The following is a 23090-nucleotide window of genomic DNA, read 5'->3' on the forward strand; positions in this document are numbered from 1 at the left end:
AATCATGATCCTACTTTTCCCCAATGTCGATATCTCCTCAACCTATATCTAACACCCAATCGAATGCACGCCTAGAAAGCATGTCTTGTATGCCATCGGCAGCAGACCATAAAGAACCCGCGAAGCAAACTTGGATGCGGACACTTCTAATCAATTATCTTTCCATATTTGTGAATATAAAGCACCTACAAAACTAAACCAGGACACGTCATAGGCAGATTATGGCAAAGGACGTCATTGAATAATGGCTGCTAGTCAAGAAGATACGACGGAGATAATCCGGATCGACGGGAATATCGTTCAACATAATACACGTGGAGAGTTTTACTGCCTCTAATAACCTCTTACTTTAATCTGATCGTAGGATATGTAATGGGTTTTGTGAAACAGTTAATTTGCGTTGAATGACAAGGCCGCCAGGAAATCAAATATGACCTCGCTGTAGGGTGAGAACTGAGAATATCTAAGAGGTCAGAAATTCAACCTAATCTTCTCTAGAGATCACTGTGCCACAAATATTTAATCATGTTAAACAGGAACCAGGCCGCCATGTCGTCCGCATTGGTAAATGGAGCCATAGAACGGAAATAATACCGAGCATATCCAAGGGCAACTCCCAAGTACCACAATTCAGGTTCTTTTCAAGTCAAGGTAGCAGGTGTCAAAATTAAATTATATGATAGGATCCGCATACAACAGCTTAAAAGCCCTAAAAACTTCGCCTTCGCTGTTATGACCAAAACAGTCTCCGGCTTTCTTAGCCACAGCTGATCTAACTATACTGTCAACATGTTAGAACAGATTACTGACGAAACCAGTAGCGAGGACAATAAGTACAACCTTGACTTCAGTTCCATATGAGAATGCAAGGCCATTTTCGGCAAATACCTCCACAGTAATATCAGATTTGACTTTGATGTAATTAGAAAAGAATACAGTATCCTTCTATTTGAAGAAATAAACGCATATATCAGTCTTTTCGCGATCTCGGCTGGGGTTTCAGTATCAATTTAGTGGTCACTGAATATTGAAAGCGTCTTGGATATCTCGGAAAGGGCTAACCCTGAAAGCAGCGCGTTCCAGAGCTTCACATCGATCTGCCTGTGCCCTGGCCATAGCGTGAAAGGCCTGGGATGATAGTTGACGAGTGATCGACGCAGAGCCTTAGATAAATCTTGCCAATAGAAAGAACCTCTGACTATGAAGATGCGGGGGAGGCGTATTGTAAAAATAGGGCTCTGTTGGGTCCTGTCAAACCGACGTCGTCTATGGCGGCTTGTTACTATCTTACGTATGGGAATGCGCGCCGGTGTGCCGTAGTGAATAAACGGCTCTTACGCCCCAAGATGAAAAAGATTAGTTAAAAAGTTAGCTGATTGTGAAGAATCGGTAGGGCTAACTAACGACCATAGGCTGATTAATCCTTCGTGCATCGTCTGCCTGTCGCACAAGCCCGGGGAAGCAATATGGGCAACCCCCAAACCGATGCAGGTGGTCGGGGTAGCGTTGCGCTGCACCACGCTATTCGAGGAATTATTCTTTAGGTTGACAGGGTTCCCCCCAACCCCAGAATCAGGAGTTTCGACCTCTGGTTAAAAGCTGGGTTGTTTGGTATGAGCATTAACTTTAGCCGCCATCGTACTGCACCCTATAATGTTTGATCGAGGCGTGATCATTATCCCAATATGGCGTGGAACAGCAGTTGTCGACTGTTGCCTGAGGGGAACTTTGCAAAATCCCTTTGGCCACATGAGCGAGCTGACATGGGCTTCTATACCATGTAAGGAATGGTTGTGTTGTTTGTCGCAAACACCATGTCAAGTAAGGGAGTGGGGGCATGACTGATCCTCCTAACGTAGTAGTATCGGCTCCAACCGTTCGGCACATCCGCCCGCCAGAACCTTGCCATGCTACCCTACCTCGCCAAGCATTTCAAGCATGAGTTACATTGAAATGTCCCTAGAGAGCTTTGACATAAATACCTTAGCTCAAGACCCGACCCACAGATGCTCCTATTTGCACTCCAGCACTCTTGCTCTAGTATCCTGTCATCGTTAAGAAAAGAGACGTCAGTATGCCTATCCAGGCTCGACGAGCGTCTTTCGAGCGCCAAAACATCTACCAGGATGTTCAGGCCGATGCAAACAAGTCAGGCGTCGCCGTCGAGGAGATCGTCACCGCCCGAATCACAGATGACCACTTGATAACCAAATCGCGAGAGGCTCTGAACTTGAAATCCAGAGCCGGATTCCGCATCTTCTTGTACATGGTAGTCATGGGCGCAAACCAGGCCGCGTAAGTCTGCAATACTTCTGCTCCTCTCTTGGAGGCAAACTGACTGTCGGGATGCAGCTATGGTATCGATTGGGGTGTCATTAGTAGTATCAACTCCAATACCCACTGGCATGATTATTTTGGCTTCGAAAACAGTGGCTCAACCCTCGGTGTTATTAACGCTCTTATGACCATTGGAAACTTCTGCGGTGCCCCATTCCTTTGTTTCGCGGATAAGATTGGGCGACGAAGCGTCAACTTCATCGGTTGTTTCCTCACTATTGTCGCAGCCATTATTCAGTGCTTCTCCCCAAATGTTAAGCTGTTCATGTTTGGTCGCTTCGTCTTGGGATTTGGAACTGCGCTTTGTACTAGCTCTCAGTACATTGCGGAGATCGCCCCTCCTCATATCCGTGGACAGTACGTTTCTTCATGTCCTATCTATTTTCTGGCGTGGGCTAACTTGTTAATAGTATTGTGGGTATCTTTGGCGCCTTCTTCCAAGTTGGTTCCTTAGCTATTGTGGGTATCATGATGGGCTTTACACACTGGGAAAGTGACTGGAGCTGGCGAGTGGCCTTCCTCATTCAGGCCATATTTCCTCTCTTCGTCTGTGTCACCATCTATTGGCTTTGCCCAGAGTCTCCTCGTTACATGGTCATGAAGGGCCAGAGAGAAAAAGCTCGACTTACAATTTCCCGATACTTTACTTCCTCCGAGGATGTCAACCATTCATTTGTGAACCTCATGATGTCTCAGATTGACGAGTCTATTGAGAATTCGACCGTTGGCTTCCGTGCCACTTGGGACTTTCGCGTCTTTTTCACCAAGGCTGTATGGTTCCGTACATTCATCCTTCTTCTCTACTCAATCTTTCAGCAGTGGAACGGTAAGAGCTCTATTTGCCTGTTATCTGAACCCCACTCTAATACAATTCAGGTGGCGGCATCATTGGTCTCTATTTGGATCCGGCACTTGAAACCATCGGCATTACCAAGAAACTCGATGTTCTGGGTATCAATTTGGGATTGACTGCCACATACTTCGTTTTCACTCTCTTTGGTGCCTACCTTGTTGAGTACTTCCGCCGACGAACATTAATCTTCGTGGGTCTGATCTCTATCATTGTCGCTCAGACAGCGGTCACTATCACCAGTTGGCGCGTTGAGGTGCAACCAGGAGATAAATACCTCTCCTACCTTACGGTCTTGTGGATCTTCTGTTTCCAAGTTTGTAGTGCATCCTTCATTGCGACTATGCACAACTTGTACCCTGTTGAACTGTTGTCTTTGCCTCTACGAGCAAAGGGTATGGCGTTGTACACCATGTTTCAGGTAGGCTACTCAGAATACGCGGTGGTTGTTCTATGCTAACAATCTCAGGGTGCTGCCGGTGTTGTTCACAACTACGGAATTTCAGTCGGAATCATGTCAGTCGGATACAAGATCTGGGCCGTCTATATCTGCTACAACTTCATCCAACTCATCATCGCTTACTTTATATTCCCCGAGACTGGAAAACTGAACCTTGAGGAGATTGATCACATCTTTGAGACCAAGAACACCAACCCAATCAAGTTGAGTGTCAAGATTGCAGACGCCAAGTGGGCCTCAATCAAGGAGGATAAGATGCGCGCTCGAAATGGGACACTTGTGACTCACGTCTAATTATGGACACTTCACTGGGCAGGAGATTAGATACAATTGTATTGAGCTATAGTGAGACGATGAATGCTATGAATGTAAATACAGTATTTTGTCTTCTAATGCAGATGTGATTCCTCATGGATGATGCTAAATTACATCTTGTCGTTTGTCACACAGGGAAACCGTAGCTACACAGTACCAAACTTAGTCTGAGGATTTAATCTATGCTTCACATAGTGTTAGACATGCTCAATATGTGCAGTCTCGTATTTAGGTGACTGAGATATGGGTCACCCTGATCAGGTGAATTTCTTCGGTCTAGCTCACTCTAAGCGCATTGCAGTCCGAAACGAAAACTCCCACATCCCGGCGAAAAGTTATTTAACGACTGACTTGAGATCAGCTAGTTTGGCTTGTTGCAGCATCCTAGCCAGCGCGGGGTTGTGGATAATTTGGGTTGAACGGGTAAACGGCTATACGGGCCGGTATACGTATAACTGCTGTCCATCATTCGTGCGATCATTTGTGCACAAAGGACGACAAATCTCGGTCTTCACTAGTCCGAAGAGCCATTGCTTTCATGTGCACGATACACGACATGCCCATGCTCGCTCAGGGGCTAGATTGGTCAACCTGAACCTCCACTTTGTGCATGCAGGCTTCCTTCTGACAACGCATGATTAGTGGCACACCATTGTTCAAGAACAAAGAGAACTCCTCTTCTGGTACGTGTCGTCATTCCTCACTTCAACCTATACTCTTCTACCAACAGTCGCCATAACAATGTCTTCGCAGACCGAATTTGACGAGTCCATCAAAGGCGCCCTACCTCCAGACTTTATCTGGGGATGGGCCACAGCAGCCGCCCAGGTCGAGGGGGCATGGGACAAAGATGGCAAGGGCGAGTCAATCTGGGACAAGTTTGCGCACACTCCGGGGAAGGTGAAAGATGGAAGTACTGGCGACGACGCGGTGAGATCCTACGATCTCTATAAGACCGATGTTGAGTGGCTGCGCAAGTACAGGGCTACTGGCTATCGATTCTCACTGGCATGGTCGAGAATCATTCCACTCGGTGGAAAAGATGATCCCGTCAACGAAGCTGGAGTCTCTTATTATAACCGGCTCATTGATGAGCTCTTGGCCAACAATATCACGCCCTTCGTTACACTCTTTCATTGGGACATTCCCCAGGCCTTAGAGGACCGCTATGGTGGCATGCTGAACAAAGACGCCTACACACCCGACTTTACCCGCTATGCCCGCGTCTGCTTCGAGCGATTTGGCGATCGCGTCAAGAACTGGATCACCTATAATGAACCGGGCGTATACTCTCTTGCTGGTTATGCCGCTGGCGTACATGCACCCGCACGATCAAGCTTCCGCGACCGCAACGAAGAGGGGGATAGTAGCACAGAACCTTTCACCGTGGGACATACTGAGCTCGTATCCCACGCCTACGTCGCCGATATGTATAAGCGCGATTTCAAACCTACTCAAAAGGGGACCATCATGATCACACTACACGGCAATTGGTCTGAGCCTTGGGATGTCCATGATCCCAAGGATCAGGAAGCCGCCGAACGAGCGCGAGAGTTCGAAATTGCGTGGTTTGCCGATCCTTTATACAAAACCGGCGACTACCCTGCTTCCATGCGTGCGCAGCTAGGCGATCGTCTGCCTAAGTTCACTCCAGAAGAAAGCGAGCTAGTTCTTGGCAGTTCCGAATTTTACGGCATGAACTCATACTCGGCCTTCTACGTACGGCATCGTGATGGAACTGCTGATATCAATGATCACCTCGGCAATATTGATAAGCTTGACGAGAATAAGCAAGGCAAGTGGCGAGGTCCCATGAGCGACACGTACTGGCTGCGAACGACACCCTGGGGTTGGGCCAAGCTGCTTCGCTGGATCTGGAATCGCTACGGCGTGCCGATCTACATTACTGAGAATGGTACCACAGCACAAGGTGAGCACGACTGGAAGCCCAATGGCGTCGATGATGTGCTTGAGGACCCATTTAGAGTCGACTTCTACAAAAGCTACCTTACCGAGGTTGCCAAGGCGTCGCAAGAAGGCGTTGTAATTAAGTCGTATTTTGGCTGGACGTTCACGGACAACTGGGAGTGGGCTGCAGGGTTCTCAGATCGATTTGGGGCGACGTGGATTGACTTTGAAAGTGAGGAGAAGACAAGATATGCAAAGAGATCGGCGTATTTTCTAGGTGACTTCTTTGATCATCTGATCAGCAAGAACTGATGATGGCAGAGTAGTCACATTGTCGTTAATTCTTCTAAGAAATTAGACGAGATGAGGTCAGATACTATTTCAACCCGTGTACAAGTCAGTAGCCATTGTATGTCATTCTAAATGCCTAAGTACTCTAGCACCATGTCTGTGAGAGTCAGCCTCAACACTATCACTGATCGACAGATCATTCAATACCTATTTAAGTATGCTTTCGGCCTAACAAGACATAAGGCCCGCCTCCACTTTTAGTAAAGAAGACGATTGTTTTCACAGTCTCAAGCATAAGACAAATCGTTCTTGTGAGCAACGAAGTATATAAGATTTCTGATGCCTCAAGTGTGTCTCTTACATCTATTATTATGATAATTATCAATAGTTACAGTAACCAAAGTACATTTAAAAAGAAAAAAACCCTTTAAAACTTCTAAATAAGCCTATCTATTAACACACGTATAATATCGCCTTTTACTTTCATTTTTTCCATTCTCAAGCACTTGATACTTCGCAAAGAATAGAAATTTAGCCTAGTTATGGTCTTTTTTCTAAGTATAATAACCTTGACAGTTAGTCTTGCACGCTTTATTGCATATAACTTCACGGACTTTGAACTTGATAATGCGGTTAGTAGTATGTGTTCCTCCTATCCCGGATGCCCGGGCACTGTCCTCAAGCATTACCAAGGATAATCTGAAGTTAGATTTACTGAGTTGAATCTAAGATACGTTATGCACCGCCGAAATGACAACGGCAGTCATTGTTGTCTGCCTTCCTGGTCTCAAGAAATTCATTGTGCGATCAAAGCCCTCCACTAGGACCTCAGATAATGGCAATCTCTCCGCTCAGTCTGCCTCTGGATAATCATCAGGGAAATCTAAAGTCAAGCTAAGAGCAACACCACTCATACGCCGAATGGGGTGTCAGGGATGAAAAAATAGAGCTGGTGTCAAGTGCTCGCAAATCCTATCCGCCAAATCCAGAAACACCAAATAATCAGGGAGTTATAACATGATAGATTGTATAGAATCACAACGGTTCTGGTTTCCATGTAGTTACATTGTGCACTAGGATTGGCTCAAAAAGATCCAGGTGTTGCAGAATGACGAATATTCGCATCCTCTATGTGTAAGGTCACAAGAGTTAAGTTTGGGCATTACTGGCATCTAATACATAAATCTTTGTGCTACCAAGGTAGTATAACCTGTCTAATCAGACTGGCCTAGGCTATTATAGCGTTTGGGTTCAAGAGCATGTGTCTCATAAACTTGATTGTCAATCTGGCCAGCGGTTCCTGTTGATACAATAGTCGTCTTCCTAGCCAAACCATTCAACTCGAAGCTCAATACAGCCCGAGTAAATATAGCTGCGAATACAAAAGAGTAGATAAGGGGTAGTGAGTCCGCGATTGGGATAAGAACAATGCTGCCAATGAGAACAGTGCCAACGATGATATGAAGTCCGGAAAACAGTCTGACTGCCATCCCAAGAAACTGTTGCAGGAATTGTCGATTCGGTCGGCGCTCAATCTTCAGGTCTCTCCCTTGGCCGCAGGGAGTCAGCTCAGTAGTGATCAACTGCATCAAGCGATTCCCCCCTCTGCTGTATCCCGACTTGGGTCTCACTCGACGGAAGGCCAGGGCGAAGACGCCAAAACTGAGTAGATAAAGTGGCAAGTTGAGAGAAGCCCACCCAAAGAGTGTGGCTGCTTCAGGCAAACCATAGAGGTATACCATCAATGGTGCTAAGGATATGGACTGATATGTGAACCGATAGACTTGATAGAAAAGGTTTCCTGCTGCTGTCATTGCAATGATATACTCAACAAGAGAGATAAGGACCTTGGCAATGAAGTATCTCCCGTCTAAAGCACGTATCGGTATAAGTGGAGCACCGCCGTTGCTTGCTTTCTCCAGGATCTCCTCATATTCGAACTCAGTAGGGTTTGGTGACATCAATCCGAAGCCCAGAAGTGTGGCAAGAACTGGTCTCCGAGTGCTGAGAATGCTGATCTCAGCCATGCTGGGTCCGAACTGAACAAGACCCGAAGGTAGAAGGGCCAGAAGGATAGCTGTTACAGCCATGCCTGCCATATTTAGTTCTCCATATTCCTCCAGAATACAGTTCATCAAGGCTTGTGAGTGTACATGCGCCCCATTTTCATCAGGGAGCGATTCATTAAAGTAGTTCGCGTACTGCTCAGGGCATGCATCTTCGAACCGGTGTTTAGCAAATTGCTCGATAGTCGGAAACCAGTGCTTGAATTGGGAACGAGTCCGATCAAGAGCCACAGCGGTCGATATACATAGGCTGTTAGCAGCCAGAAGGTACAGTGCCTTCGAGGGACGCATTGTTGAGATTTCGGTGGTAGCGATCAGCTATTTTTGAAGTGCGAAGACGTTTATCTAAGAAACTGAGAGGAAGACTACAGATAAGAAATGAACGGGGCGTTTTAAAAAGAAATGTGTTGCAGAGCCAGCCAAAACTCTTTGGTAATCCTAGTACAGCAGGGGCCTTACAAGGCAAAAGGAACTTTGTTCTTGAATTGACGGCTGAAAGAGCAACGCTTCGGCACAGCCTCATCAACGTCCAATAGACAGTCTTTGAGCCTGATCCTTGTTACATCCATTCTGGAGAATCATGTCTTAGAAGACAGGGGGATATGGAGGGGGCTGAAAGGAAAATGAGTAAAATGTCTTCCCGGACCGCGTGTCTGCTAAATATGTGCGGCTACAGTACCCTTCTACGTAGTATTATCTATACAAATCTTGACATATCACATAATTGACACAAACTGGGGAAATTGAAGGCTGGGAATGTCTGTTGCGACGCGGCTGATGGCTGCAGCCGATCCTACAGAGTTGACATCCCCGCCTGCAATGAATCTGTCAGGATTTCAAGGCGCATTACTGGTTGACTTTTCCATGTCAAACCAGGTTCGGACAAGCGGATAGGGACCCACAAGTTTGATGAGTCTTCACGATAACAGCCCTGCGGCCCCGGCTTCGATAGCCCTCAAGATCCTTGTCCCTGTCAAGTGAGATATCCCGCATCCATTCGTTCTTTTCTGCCTTGGGACGCCAGCATTGCAAGGGCTACGGGCTAAGCCTTGAGTAAATTTCACACAGCCACCAAAATTATGGCCAAGGTATTGCGTCACTAAGAGTGACTCAGCATGGGGCTAATTGACCAAAATTTCGGGAACATTGCGTAGTCTATGAGTCAAGTCTTTGCAAGTTACAGAGATTATACTCTTCAAGGCTTCCAACTTAGTATCGTAATTGATGCTTGTGGGAACCTATAAGTCTGGTCAGCAACCCATTTAGTTTTCTTGATACTAACCTCACTTTTCTCCGCTGTATCGGTGCTGGCTATGTTGGGCCCAGCAATGGTGTAAACAACGACCTCCGCGCCAGATGGGATACCTTCCAATCTAGTCATGAAGTCGCACGTGTCGCTGACATTAACAGCAACGAGACACACGTTCCCTTCATCGTTGATAGACGCACTCACACCCAGCCGAGGAGTCTCAATCTTGCCCCGGATCCAGTCGAGTTTAGTTAGGCCTTCATACTCTGGCAACTGGACATTCACAGCGAGAGTGTGGCCCCGAACCGGTTCAAGAATTTCAGTGTCATCACACGTGCTACTGATAATCACTGAATTACTAAATTGATTTGATTAGGTCGATCTTAGTTCAGTAGAGGATGTATCCTAGCTAAAGGTGAAAAGTCAAGAATGATAATTATTGATATTACTCAGTGATGTTCTTATCTTTCTTCCCCGCTATATCAGTACTAGACAATGCTAACTCCACTCCACGCCCTTCAATCAGCAACGCTGAGTCACTCTGACTTGGGGCTATTTTCTTACTCCCTCCCATTAGAGTTTTGTTAACCTACTATTTTGCCCAAGCCTTGACCTCTTTCTTCTACACTAGGTCCGTCATGAGTTACAATACAACAGCCCAGAAAATGAAAACCGTTCTCCTTCTTGGAGGCATGACACCTGATGTCACTGTGCTCTATTACAATATCATCAACAAAGCCGTGCGAGTCCGTCTGGGAGTCCGAGCAGCTGCGCCACTATACATCTACAGTGCCAATCTCGAAGATATGATACAGCATGCTATGAACGAGGATTGGTCAACCTTCACTTCAGTATATGCAGACCCGATCAAGGCACTGAGCGAAAGAGTTGATGGAATCGCTGTCTGTGCCATTTTAGCTCACAAAGTGGCCGCCCAGTTGTCAAACATTCTTGCTACCTCAAATGTGCCACTCCTTCACATCGCAGACTTTCTTTCAGCCTACATTACCCAGACTCACCCATCAGTGAAGCGTCTGGGTTTACTTGGCCCTAAAATTTCGATGCTTGATTCAGAAAACCCAGATTTCTTTGCTGGTCGTTTACAGCAGGCTCGCTGCGGCTTGAGCGTTACTATTCCCGAGACTGCGGAGGAAATTGACAAGGTCAACAGAGGCATGCTCGAGGAAGTGGCCAAGGGTGTTGATTCTGTGACAGAGTCAACTAAGGCCATGTTTATAAATCAGGCAAAAAAGCTCGTCGCTCGGGGAGCACAGGCTATTATACTTGGCAGCACGGATCTGGGGTTCGTGGTGAGGCAAGAAGATCTTGGCGACATTCCACTCATAGAACCGGCCGCTATACATGCCGAAGAGTTGGCACGGTGGATTTGCGGTGATGAATAAGTTTCCGAATTTGTTGGTACTGCTTAGCTTAAACAGAAGATTTTACCAACCAGGCAGGAGATTTATGTTAAATTACAGTGCGTTACGTATACCTTCACATAAATATTTTGACATAAAAAGACCAGTGCACAAACTTGGTGGTAGAAAATTATGATTCGTCTAGAGATAATTCTTTCCTAGTAAGCCCCATAGAGATAGTAAACTACAAGTTCGCGTTCTCTCTTAGTCCGCACTTTTTCTTCATCTCCTGCCCTTCTGAAGTTAATGCTATTACTATAAGAATATTCTGCCACTTCCTCGTCTGGGACTCATTGATGGGAAGCTCGGGATCGTCTAAACCATCCCAATCCATAACATCACGACTGCCTCGACTGGCTATTCGTTCGGTTTGTGGAGGGTTTGTGGCCGTATTTACTTCAACGTCACCGTTATGAGCCTGATTTAATGGTTTTCCGAAAGAAGTAATGCTCAAGTTTGAAGAAGACTGCTGTTGTAGCTTTTTATAAGAAGTGCCCATAGCTGGAATTTTTTCGTCCAGGCCAACTAAGGAAAGAATAGACGAAACAACACGGTATATATAATATAGGCAGGGCCAGATTCAACAAAGCGGGTGAGGAAATCCTTTATAACTTGGCCAAGGTTACCAAGATAGGAGGAACGTAGATAACTCAGTACAAGAAATTAGCCCCACATAGGTATCGCGAAAGCGCTCCGACACGTTTGTTTTGCCGCCTTTGATTGTAGAACAGTGATTGGATTCTCGGCCACCTCCCCGATCGACCCTAAAGTAAATTGCTAAGACCCGTTATCTTAACTCACGGTAGTGATTATCTATGCTTCGGTGCTCACTACATGAGAGTTGGCCAAGCTTGTTTGATTTGTAGTTCTAAGATTGGGTAATACTCTGAAGCCTGTAACTACTGGCGCAATCAGCAGCTTGCATTAGTTTGTTTATTTAAACAAATTTGAATTAATATTACCTAGTGGGCTTTTACCCTACCAGATTAAAACACAGCACAGACCAACCCATGTTACGCTAATGTAAGTCGCTGACATATTTATGGGGCTCAGGTATCAGACGTCGGTTGGTGGTTGGCACTATTTTTTATACACAAGTCCAAGAAGCTCATCACGCATCTCGCGTTCTCGTCCTTTATTACTTTCCACATTCTTCTAGAACCTTTCAGTAATATACACATTAAATGGTATGTCTCTTATGCGTATATCACAAATAAGTCTCAAACAACTAGCTATTCCTCACACTTCGTTTTCACCCACTAACTAATCAACATCCACTATGAAACTTATGCTTCTCGCCGCCGCCGCCCTGATTATCTCTGCAGACAGTGTGTCTCGAGGTTCTGCGGAGTGTAACATTAGTATCTGCACTGGCCGATGCGCTGAGTCAGGTCTTGTATGTTTTACTGCCCTTCAACACGCTACATGTGCCACATAAACAACTAACATAAAATGCAGAGCGTCATAGCTACAGGATGCTGGGGCGAAGAAACAGTCTGTGAGTGTGGCAATGACGCCTTTCGTTAAGCGCCACGTGAACCATGAGATTGAATGGAGAGCACCATTTCCCATCCTGTTTATTCATATATCGCATGGATGTCAAATCTTCCCACGGTTCAGATATGTAATGTGAATATCGACTGGCCTGCATCTCAAATACTCTGCCACGTTCTTCCCCAACATATCCCAAGTCAAGCTAGAAGCTATACCACGATTAAGATGATCCTTGAGCAGAAAATGTACCGGTGAAAAGAATGTTAGTGGAAACGTTATAGTACATAGCAATGATACATACTTGAGATGTTTAGAAGTTCGAAATAGACGATGGTTTTACCTATATTGTCATCACCTAACAACTCTAGGACCTTATTCACAGTGAGAATGATGTTGTTTGCAACCTGTAGCCGGCTATTTTCACGCCATCTGTGACCGAGTCATAGTTTACTGTGATAACCAGATTGGCTCGTGTTTCTTGAAACTCACGTACAAGTTGGAGGAGGTTTTCAAGATCCTGCAAAGCTTGGCTTTTGCTCAATGATTGTGATGCAACAATGTAGATACATATTGAATTTAAGGCTTTTGCATACGATAAGCAAGCCTTCCAGAACGGAATATCGTATGAAATATTTATTTTATAGTTCCGGGAGGATTTCATGTCGAAATAATAAATTAACAGATAATATATTAACTTTTACTTAAACGTCACTTCATGCTGATCTCACACAGATAAGACTCCCGACTAATCCCAAACATTATATCCTTATAGCCAGAGGTATGCCGTAGCCATACTCCACGTTGCTTATAACATCCAGGCCGTTGAAGCATTCCACTACCAACGTTTAGAAATATCGCCGTCAGCATCGGGTAGTTTTGACTCTTCCTTCCAAGACTCAGGTACTTTGCAAATCCTTATATCCTTCCCTCTCGCCCTGTACATAACTCTATTATTGCAGTTCTGACAGAATTGTTCAATGTCAAAGGACCATTTCTTCATATATGGAGCCGCTGCTCCACAAACAGTTGTCATAAGTAGCGCTACAGCCTGAAGACTATGCTTTGTTAGTTTAGTTCATCTCCATGTGGAATCTCGGGACTTACTGTGTTGTCGATGAGGGCTTTTTCCTCACTCGCGTTTCGCTGCGGCGCAGACAGTATGGGCAGTCGATTGATTCGGGTTGATCTCCGAGAAGATGGAGAGGTGTAACGGTCTTGACAGGAGGGGTTACAGCCATGACTTCTAAACCAGACTCATACTCGGCATTGCTTATTTGTGATGTTGATTCGTAGGCAATGGGTAAGATATCGCGATCCGCCGAATGTTCCATGACTGCAAGTTCAAGCCCGTCCGGCACAACAGCCTCCAGAGAACAATCGGTGTCGAATTGTCCGGCCGATACATTGTGGTTGAAGAGATAGGTTTGCGAGTTGGGGAGTTCCTCTATGGATCGAGATGATAGAGGTGGTGTGGCCATCGGCGATACTGTTACGTTGAATGGCACAGGACTGGAGGATGTTGTTACTGGAGAGACGACTCCAAAGCTGACTGTCGTAAAAGGATCTGTTGTCGTTGCTTCAGAGTAGCTCGGAGGTGGTAGAGGACTACTAATGTCAATGCAAGTTGTTCGAGTAGAGCAGGCTTCTTACCCGGGATAGTTCGAATCCATTTGTTAACTTTTGATATATATGATAAAATACAGTAGAAGGTGCAAGAAATTCTACTACGATCTACTTAGAAGGGCTCAAATAATATACCTAACCAGCTAGCTAGCTTACAAGGATATTGTAGAAGCCATTAGCACTACAAGCTTGTGCAAAACCGGGACCGAAACCGAAACCGAGAGCGGAACCATCGTCTAGCCAATCAAAGTGCATGTTCGCTACAAGGTAAGAATAAAGTTTAAGGGTAGGCTGAGGCTTGAGTTAGGCTTTGCTTCAATATAATGAGGCTCGATAGCTTGGTTCATTTATAGTAAGATCACTAAGGCAAACTTAGATTCAATAAATAACTGTCAGAGAAAACGCAGTTTCACGAGGGTTATCGTTGTCAACTAGCCAAAAGCCAGTAAGCTATACTGAGACTAAAACCCCATGGAGCTATCAGAGGATGCGAATGGCAACGCTTGTTCTGGCACTAGGGGGTAAAACGATTCCGTGGACACAACAATGTCCGCAAGATGGTTGGTGAGCGCGAAAAAAGCCGCCAACTATTTCAGGACCATTAATTAGACTGGATCATGCTATGGTGAGCTTGGGACCCTAAGAAGCAAACCTCAGCGGCGGAGGAGCACCAATAATGTTTCATGAAAAGGTAGGAATAAGTCTTATCCATAGCTCGTCAGTCTTTGTCAATCGACTCGTCGCCAAAATATTAAATGGGAATAAAGTACAGACAAATGAGTAAATAAATACAGTGATCAAACCGGTTGGTAGCTATAGGTTGTCGATGGGTTCGCTGAATAAACTCTCGGCAGCCCAAATGGCCTAATACGGATGCATTTTTAGAAGCTTGACAACCACGTTTGGCGACTACGCACGCATCAACTGCCGTGTGCCTAATTAAAGTGTTACGCGCTTGTGGTAATCTACCAGGCGCAAATCCCGGCTCGGTTTCGGTTTCGGTCCCGGTTTGCGCCCACTAAGAGGCTCAGACATGATCCAAAGCCGACGTTACCGTTTGCTAAAACGGCTTGGATTACGTAGATGATCATTTCACTATGAACCATATAAAGGGTATCGTCGAGCAGACTTGCATTGTTATGCCCAACAGATTGTTCGACAAACAGATACACTCAGTTATTTTCACGCTTTTTACGATGCGCCTTTCCACCTTTTTCGTCCCAGTCTGGCTCACTGCAGGCATCGCGCAAGCCAATCGTGTTGGACCTCGAGACCTGTTTGTGTCTCACTCTGTCAAAACAGCCTGCGCCGAGCTTCAAGACTCTTATCCCCACATGACACTATTCCCGAACACGACTGAATACGACGACGAGGTAATCAACACTTGGGATAAACGGTCAAACTTGATACCCGCCTGTATCTTCCGTCCCGCGACCGACAAACATGTGTCCAAGGCTGTGAGGATTTTCCACAAAACCAATGCTCAATTTGCTGTTCGTGGAGGTGGCCATTTGCCTGTAAGTTGGTTAGCGCAAGGAACCTATTGAGTATGCTCGCTAACATACCAGTATCCTGGATCAAACAGTATCAACGATGGAGTTCTCGTCGTGCTCGCTGGCCTGAACAAACAGAAGGTGAATTGCAAGAAAGGAACCGTTGAAGTCGGCGGCGGCTCCAAATGGGAGGATGTCTACGCAGCACTAGCACCCCACGGGCTTTACGTGAACGGCGGTCGACTGAAGACCATTGGTGTACCTGGACTCACCCTGCTCGGAGGAGTCCACTACTTTCTCAACAAATACGGTTTTACGATGGACAGGGTGGTCTGTTATGATGTTGTCCTAGGAAATGGAACCCAAGTACAAGCGACCAAAGATAAGCATCCCGACCTCTTCTGGGCGTTAAAAGGCGGCGTGCTGAACTATGGCATCGTTACCAAGTTCGAGTTCGAGACCTTCAAGGCCCCTCTCGTTACCAGCACGTTTCAAATTTTTGAGGACTCTTCGGCACCCATTTTCATCAAGGCTGCTTGCGATATGGTCCTCTCAGACGATGGTTCTGTCGGAGCGGGCGCCGTCATTAACGTCAACTATAACGTCACGACCAATAAAGCTACACCTCAAGTCTTTGGTCTCCAAGAAGGGACAACATCTCCACCTTCGCGGTTTGCCAACTTCACTGCCATCCCCAATGCTGTTAGCCGAGTTCATAATGTTACGAAGCCGATCGATTGGCACTCCAAGATGGTCACTCCTAACCAGATGTTCCGGTAAGTCTCATCAGTGTTTCAGGGTTTGAAACATGTGAGCTGATATTTTCTCGGTTTAGTATCTCTTTTGGTCACCACACCATTAAACCAGATGCTAAAAGACTTAACGAGATTTACCAGGCATGGTATACTGCAATTGCTGATATTGCAGATGTTCCTGGCCTGCTCCCTACGTTCATTCTCAACCTTGTCCCTCGAACTGCAGCATCCGTAGCTAAGACCAACGGGATCGGCAACACATTCGGATTAGAAGATAAAGAGCCTTATATCTGTAAGTATTGACAGAAGTTCAGAAGTATGAAGCGCCTGCTAACAAATGTGCCTAGGGTGGCAGTTAACCACTTCGTGGGCGCGCCCGGAAGATGATCTCCGCGTGACAACCTGGGCTCGAGCATTTCTCGAGCGTTTCCATGCCCAAAACACGGAATTAGGACTTGCTACTGACTTTCTCTATGGTGGTGATGTGGCCGAGTATCAGAATCCATTGCTCGAATATCCACAGAAAAATCTGGATAAGATGAAGCGCGTCAGGGGTGATTATGACCCTGACCTGGTTTTCAGCCGGTTAAATTGGGGCGGATTCAAGATTGATTTCTAAATTTCGGTAGGGGTGGAAGCACGTGAGGGTTGGGCCACTCTGATATCTCTTGATCACATTCTTATTCTTTCATAATCTGGCCTTATTTAGGATTGAAATTCACTCTATGGTAGACCTTATATATTAGTAGTTATCTTCTGTTCTGGCTTACTGTACTCTTATTTATTATATTTAAAGACCTGCGTCCTTTGTTCTTTATTTCTTGAAAAAATTATAAATCTATCCAGCGGGCCATCCAAGTCTTAGTTACCTGCTTAGCCTCATCTACAAGGCCCAAATCCAAGAGCAGCTGCACGCTTCCCCGAGTAGCACTCTCTAAAGCACTGAAAAGCCAGGTATGTGTGAAGGTAGCTGCTTCGCCAATGAAAACAGTGTTGAACTCTGTTTGGTAAAATGCAGGCAGATACAAGTGCTGCTGTGAGAAGATCTGCATGGTAAAAGCACCTGCATGGTGCTCCTCTTGCTCCCAGCATTGGCGAGCCCAGGTGCCAGTCCAGTTCTCATCGACTACATCACCATGTATCTCTGTGAGAGCGTCTTTGATATATGACATGTGCTCCTCCTCCGACATGGCGCAAGCAGCGGTAGCCTCATAATCAGAGAGGTAAGAGGCCATCAGAGTTCCTGGTCCTGTGGCATTGAGGTGCCACGATGGATAGCAAACCTGGCCGAGTTGGGGACTGGTGATACGAGTGCAGCCACCCAAGATGGGTCTCTCGAGTTGTTCCCAGAATCGTGTCTTGAACTGAACCACGACCTTGCAAGCGTTCGCAAACAGAGTACGATCGATGGCGCGCTTCAGCAGGCTCGAGTATCGCGGAAGTTTCCAAAACTTGAGCAGGTTGAGCGGCACGCTGTTGAGCACATAATCAAAGTTCTCGATCTTGTTAGGGGTTTTGAAAGGATCAGAGCCAGTTGGTTTCCATGATACCGAGAGAGTCTTATTTTTGTTGTAGCGCAAGCCGTTGATCTTGGAGTTGTACTGAATTCGGTCCCTCACATGAGGCTCAAACGCAGCAGGCAGACGACTGAGACCACCTTTAATAGTCACCCATTTGCTAGCCAGAAAGTATACAGTTTCGTACTCCCACATAGGCCAATAGTTCTGGGACGGCGTGACCTCGTCTGTGGTGTTGAGATCGGTCTTGATAACGTCTCGTAGGTATGAGACTTCGGAATAGTCAAAACCCCCGTCCTCCTTAGCTTGCTTGTAGGCTTTGAAGATGTTCTTTGTGTACATGCGGATACGTTCAGGGTCCAAGCCCTTGAAGTCGTCCAAAGCTTTGATGGCTTCCTTCGCGGCCGTGGCATTGTGGTACACAGTCGGGTTCTCGTAGGCAGGGTCATTTGCCACTTCAGTCTTGCCAGGAAACGTTCCATCTGGACGGCGAAAAGGTGTATCGACAGGTGTGTTTGGTGAACTTTGGATCCAGTCCCAAAACTCAACCTGAAGTGACTTGCTCCCGGCGTTCATCTCGTTGAGGACGTCAGCCAATTGGAAGACCATGCGCTGGTCCATAAACGGAAAGGTCTCGTTAGTCTCGGAATCGGTGAGCTCATAAGGGAATCGCATAGGTCCAAGTTCATGATATTGGCCGTCCTCTGGAGAGGTACCGTTCATATACGCTGTTCTTATACGACCGCCAATGCGCTCAGAAGACTCGAGGATCTTCCAGTTGTGAATGCCGACCGAGTCAAGAATAAGCTTCCAAGTTAATCAGAAAGAATCTGCTACTATCGATGTCATCAAACTTACAGACGATAGAAGTCCGGACATGCCGCCACCCAGAATGCCGAAGGACTTGGTCTTGGCTGCGGCGACGAATGCCTCGTCGGGTTGCTTCTGTTTGAGATATGCAACACCATCGAACCACATGCTGTCATCTCCAGCTACGTCTGCAAACGCCGCTTTCTTCTCGCTTCGTCGACTCAGTCTCCTGGCTGTAACGAGCTCATCAGATTGGCCAACGAGTTCGTCGTCCAGGAAGGCACGCAGACAGCCTGAAGGAAGGTCTTCTGGGGCCAACCAAACAAACTTGGTTGGTCGCCTTCCATGGTGATCAAGATGACGCTCGGCCAGTGGATGTTGGCCAACGTGTGTGGATCCAATACGTTGCTTAGCCTCTGACACAACAGCTTCACCGTCGCATGACCCGTAAACCAAAGTCAATTGCCCGTCAACATCGCCAGAATATTCAACAACAACGTTTTGTGCGCTGCCGGGGATGAGCTTTGAAGGGGAAACAAATCTGACCGAGGGTGGGTCAAATGGTGCAGCTTCAACGAGTGAGGCTAGGCTACCTAGTAAAACTGTAAAAGATGTAAAAGCTCTCATGTTTGCTATTGAGCAATGGCGACCCTGCTAATTGAGAGAAGGCGTGCCCGAGGTGCACCCTTAGTCCTCTGTACTGGGGAACTGCCATTTTAATACTGAATTCCGGTTTACGACATGATCCTATGCGTTATTAATCCGTGGTTAGTAGACAGCGCTACAAAAGGAACCCTGTTCAACATTCTCAGACCGCTTTGCTACGCAACGATTTAGCCACTCCGATATAGGGATTATCCCCAGAATCCACTGATTAGACTCAACGGCCAGACAAGCTTATCGTTAGTAGAACTCTAATAGGCAGAATTTTCCAAGGAATTACTACTGATAGAATGGTGCTCTTCGGCTCTTGGATCAAAGAGGAACTAGTCCCGACCATGCTTAATCTTCTTATCAATCTCAGTCACAGATTTAATTCGCCGAATGGCACGCCCCACAACCTCTTTGTCCCAGGAGAAATCCACAGACAAGGATGTAAGGTAGTAACTAAACTCAATTTGCCTTCTTCTTTGAAAATGCCGAGGGTGAGGTTTAGTTATCTATTGGTACAATTCCGTACTGAGTGGATGCTGTGCAGGTCTGATGGTCTGATGAGTTTTTAATGTATCAAGGCGTGACAAACCAAAATGGTAAGCGGAACTTACGTATACTATGTAGTGGAAACCAGTTAAGTCAGCGTGAGACAGGGACCAAACGATAGCCATCTTTAGTCTCTTTATCCAACTTGCCTTCTTCGGTGTGTTTATAGTTATTGCATTGATTTTCCACTATTAAATGGTATATATATTAGATATTGAACAGTTATTTAAACCTATGCTCCTCTTTAACATATTCATCCCTAACTTTGATTGGCGTACAGGGGAGGAGTACAGCAATCACTTTAGCGTAGTTCTCCTTCGAAGCATTAACCCATCTGTGCATAGTTGCTCGCTGAATGATGTGATCCTATAAGATATAATTATTAGTGAGCGAGTCTTAAGGAATTATCTTAGAGACTGATAATGAAATTATTGCATCCTTCGAAAGATCAGACAGATCTTGATTTTGCGCGAAAGCCTCGCATAATATAGCTAATTCACTTACACCGGCTTTCAACAGAACCTTTTGGCCACTGTCTAGTTCATTATATACCTCGCCCATGACACAGGTCGAGATATCTAAAGAGACTGTTCGATGCATATGTCCAATTGCGCCAGGCTCTATGTCGAGATTAATCACATTTGCACCTCCCAGTTCCAAGTCTCCTGTTTTGGGGTGTAATTGCGATGCGGGAACAGTGAAGTCTGTACTCCGAGTGTAGCTAGTAACAGAATCCTGTGTAAAGTGTGTATTCAGATCATGGTCATCCGCCAATTCTGCGGGTAGCTTTAACGTGGCATAAGAGCGAGATGCTGTACCAAAGCCGGGTATAGTTGCAGTATGCAGGGCAGGTGCATCTACATAGATGCTTTCACCAGTTATAGGATTATGGCTTGTTATATGTCGTTGAACAGAAGCGGCTACAGCTGTGATAGTTGTATGAGGACTTTCCACCTGTGTCGTGCTCATTATGTAATGCTTGAACAAATTTGGCCTGGCGGGCAACAATGATGTCGTGTCTGATGAACCGAAGTAAGTAGCCATTTTAGTTGCGGGCATGGCGGGAGCTTACATATACTGGACCTCGAGTTCACAATTACCGGCAGCGTTACCAGAGGATCAGACAATTGGGGTGTTCGGAATTTCTGGATGCACACCGCACGAGACACTGGCCTTTTGTATCTGCCGAGCGGCATGGTGGTCCTATCGTCCAGACATCAGTTTGGCCATGTGCCATCTGAAGAGACAACTTAAAGTCTGCAAACAAATTCCGACGCATGTTCCGTCATATCAGGCTGAACCTACTCGTAGGTAACCTTTAAGCTCATTCCCAGGTATGAAACCTGTATTTTGCTACTAAGAGATCGAAATGCCGTGTGGGGAGTACTCCGGGACGGAACACCGTCGGTCGAGTCTCATCCGGACGCAGGGCTCCGGAAATTCCGAAATGCCGGCAATCAAGTTCTTGTAAGTAGTCTAGAAATAACAATGGGATATCATAATTCAACTAAAATCAGAATCATTGGCAGTAATTGAATTCTTTCAGTTAACTTTACAATGATCTTAGAACGCTTAGTCCCTCAATCATTTGGCTCGGCCGTTTTGATTTTTCTTGCAGTTATCTTAACACGCCTCATATATAACAAATACGGATATGGCCTGAATGACATACCCGGTCCATGGCTGGCAGCCTATACGGATATATGGAGACTTTTCGTCGTTCGAGGTCGCAGGGCCCAGGAGGTACATATTGAACTACACAAAAAGTACGGGCCTGCTGTTAGACTCGGGCCGCGAGCTATCTCTATTGCGGATACGGAGGCATTGAAGATCATTTATAGTCCAAGTGCAGGATGGTCAAAGGTAAATCGTCATTTAGTATTCGGCTATCAATAATTGGTTAACCATTCCTTTAGTCAAAGTTCTATCCCGTACAACAAGCTTTAGCGAAAGGAAAAAGACTCGAGACCATGTTCAATACGGCCAACGACAAATACCACGCCAGACTCCGACGATCAGTCTCGAACGCCTATGCCATGAGTACACTTGTCACATTTGAACCATTTGTTGACTCGACTTCGACCGAGTTTATCAGGCAACTCAAGCTTCGGTTTGCTGATCGTTCCAACGACGCGGGTATTTGTGATTTTGGGGCTTGGTTGCAATTCTATGCTTTCGATGTCATCGGCGAATTAACATTTTCGAAAAGATTGGGGTTTGTTGAACGAGGTGACGATATTGATAACATCATTCGGGATTTGGAAAGTTTCTTGAATTACGTGTCATGGGTACGTGCCCCTTCTCCTCTTTCTTGAGCTTCGATACTAACGAGCGAACTTTGCACAGATTGGCCAAATCCCATTTCTAGATAACTTGTTCATCAAGAACCCCATCAAAATATGGATGGTCAAGAATGGGTTCCTCAACTCAAGTGCACCTGTTGCAGAGTTTGCCCGAAAGCATCTCGTCGAACGCCAGAAAGAGGAAGAATCAGGCTTAGAGAAAACTCCCAGAAGAGACTTCTTGAACCGATTCAAGGAAGCGCACAGAAAGGACCCCGAATTCATTACTGAGCAACTCGTTTTGGCCCTGACGGTAGCTAACATGTTTGCGGGCTCTGACACAACCGGCATAACATTACGAGCTGTCTTTTACTACTTACTGAAGGATCCTCCAAAGATGGAAAGCCTTCTTAAAGAGCTCGCGGCCGAGAGCAAGGCCGGTCGGTTCTCAAGAGATGACGGACTCGTTCAATGGGAAGAAGTTAGGGAACTGCCCTATTTGAGTGCCGTCATTAACGAGGCACTCCGTTGTCACCCGGCAGTCGGCCTTACACTGGAGAGACTTGTTCCACAAGGTGGCGTTACACTGGCCGGACATTTCATTCCCGGTGGCAACATCGTTGGTTGCTCACCATGGGTCATTCATCAAAACCAAGAGGTTTATGGTCCTGATGCCGCAGATTTCCGCCCTGAGCGTTGGATTGAATCGACACCTGAACAACGAAAGAAGATGAATAGTTGCCTACTATCGTTTGGAGCTGGAGCTAGGACATGTGTGGGCAAAAACATCTCCTTGTTGGAGCTTTACAAGCTTGTGCCAACCATTCTGAGGATCTTTGAGGTAAGTTTCCCACACATGATGCTTTTGATATTGTGAGCGTTCTTGTAAGCTGACAATTGTTTCTCTAGCTCGAACTCGTCAACCCAGAGACTCCGTGGAAGCTTCACAATGCTTGGTTTGTTAGACAAATGGGCTTCAATGTGAGGCTCAAGGAAAGGGATAAGATTATCTAGGCTCT

The 23090-nt window shown here is 46.1% G+C and overlaps 9 protein-coding genes across 9 annotated transcripts; 5 read left to right on the forward strand and 4 right to left on the reverse strand.

Moving 5' to 3' along the window:
- The first annotated feature begins 1975 nt into the window (after positions 1-1975).
- Positions 1976-4027, forward strand: EDB82DRAFT_494256 (general substrate transporter). The gene is made up of 5 exons (XM_025732740.2): positions 1976-2295; positions 2353-2694; positions 2748-3163; positions 3214-3608; positions 3657-4027. Exons 1-5 carry the CDS (start codon positions 2075-2077, stop codon positions 3939-3941), a joined length of 1659 nt encoding a protein of 552 aa, XP_025583716.1. The 5' UTR covers positions 1976-2074; the 3' UTR covers positions 3942-4027.
- A 329-nt stretch (positions 4028-4356) lies between these two features.
- EDB82DRAFT_494258 (glycoside hydrolase superfamily) lies at positions 4357-6333 on the forward strand. Its single transcript, XM_025732741.2, has one exon. It carries the CDS (start codon positions 4704-4706, stop codon positions 6180-6182), a length of 1479 nt encoding a protein of 492 aa, XP_025583717.1. The 5' UTR covers positions 4357-4703; the 3' UTR covers positions 6183-6333.
- Positions 6334-7326: 993 nt separating this feature from the next.
- EDB82DRAFT_573474 (uncharacterized protein) lies at positions 7327-8867 on the reverse strand. The gene has a single exon (XM_025732742.2). It carries the CDS (start codon positions 8516-8518, stop codon positions 7376-7378), a length of 1143 nt encoding a protein of 380 aa, XP_025583718.1. The 5' UTR covers positions 8519-8867; the 3' UTR covers positions 7327-7375.
- Positions 8868-9979: 1112 nt separating this feature from the next.
- Positions 9980-10915, forward strand: EDB82DRAFT_120301 (Asp/Glu/hydantoin racemase). Its single transcript, XM_025732744.2, has one exon. It carries the CDS (start codon positions 10115-10117, stop codon positions 10877-10879), a length of 765 nt encoding a protein of 254 aa, XP_025583719.1. The 5' UTR covers positions 9980-10114; the 3' UTR covers positions 10880-10915.
- A 2234-nt stretch (positions 10916-13149) lies between these two features.
- EDB82DRAFT_553394 (uncharacterized protein) lies at positions 13150-14061 on the reverse strand (the record flags this gene model as incomplete). Its single annotated transcript, XM_065609608.1, has 4 exons — positions 13150-13226; positions 13358-13446; positions 13496-13996; positions 14042-14061. 4 exons carry the CDS (start codon positions 14059-14061, stop codon positions 13150-13152), a joined length of 687 nt encoding a protein of 228 aa, XP_065464399.1.
- A 1227-nt stretch (positions 14062-15288) lies between these two features.
- EDB82DRAFT_553396 (uncharacterized protein) lies at positions 15289-16881 on the forward strand (the record flags this gene model as incomplete). Its single annotated transcript, XM_065609609.1, has 4 exons — positions 15289-15531; positions 15583-16277; positions 16343-16554; positions 16610-16881. Coding segments are annotated over 4 exons (1422 nt in total), but the record flags the coding sequence as incomplete, so codon positions are not given.
- Positions 16882-17040: 159 nt separating this feature from the next.
- On the reverse strand, positions 17041-19403 carry EDB82DRAFT_494265 (uncharacterized protein). The gene is made up of 2 exons (XM_025732748.2): positions 18638-19403; positions 17041-18586 (listed from the first exon to the last, which is right to left on the reverse strand). Exons 1-2 carry the CDS (start codon positions 19214-19216, stop codon positions 17093-17095), a joined length of 2073 nt encoding a protein of 690 aa, XP_025583723.1. The 5' UTR covers positions 19217-19403; the 3' UTR covers positions 17041-17092.
- Positions 19404-20011: 608 nt separating this feature from the next.
- On the reverse strand, positions 20012-20758 carry EDB82DRAFT_428486 (uncharacterized protein; the record flags this gene model as incomplete). Its single annotated transcript, XM_025732749.2, has 2 exons — positions 20012-20155; positions 20294-20758. 2 exons carry the CDS (start codon positions 20756-20758, stop codon positions 20012-20014), a joined length of 609 nt encoding a protein of 202 aa, XP_025583724.2.
- A 588-nt stretch (positions 20759-21346) lies between these two features.
- EDB82DRAFT_429913 (cytochrome P450) lies at positions 21347-23085 on the forward strand (the record flags this gene model as incomplete). The annotated part of the gene is made up of 4 exons (XM_025732750.1): positions 21347-21652; positions 21706-22077; positions 22136-22912; positions 22981-23085. 4 exons carry the CDS (start codon positions 21347-21349, stop codon positions 23083-23085), a joined length of 1560 nt encoding a protein of 519 aa, XP_025583725.1.
- Between the last annotated feature and the right edge of the window lie 5 nt (positions 23086-23090).

The sequence above is a fragment of the Fusarium venenatum genome, assembly GCF_020744135.1.
Source record: "Fusarium venenatum strain MPI-CAGE-CH-0201 chromosome Unknown EDB82scaffold_2, whole genome shotgun sequence".
Taxonomy (NCBI): domain Eukaryota; kingdom Fungi; phylum Ascomycota; class Sordariomycetes; order Hypocreales; family Nectriaceae; genus Fusarium; species Fusarium venenatum.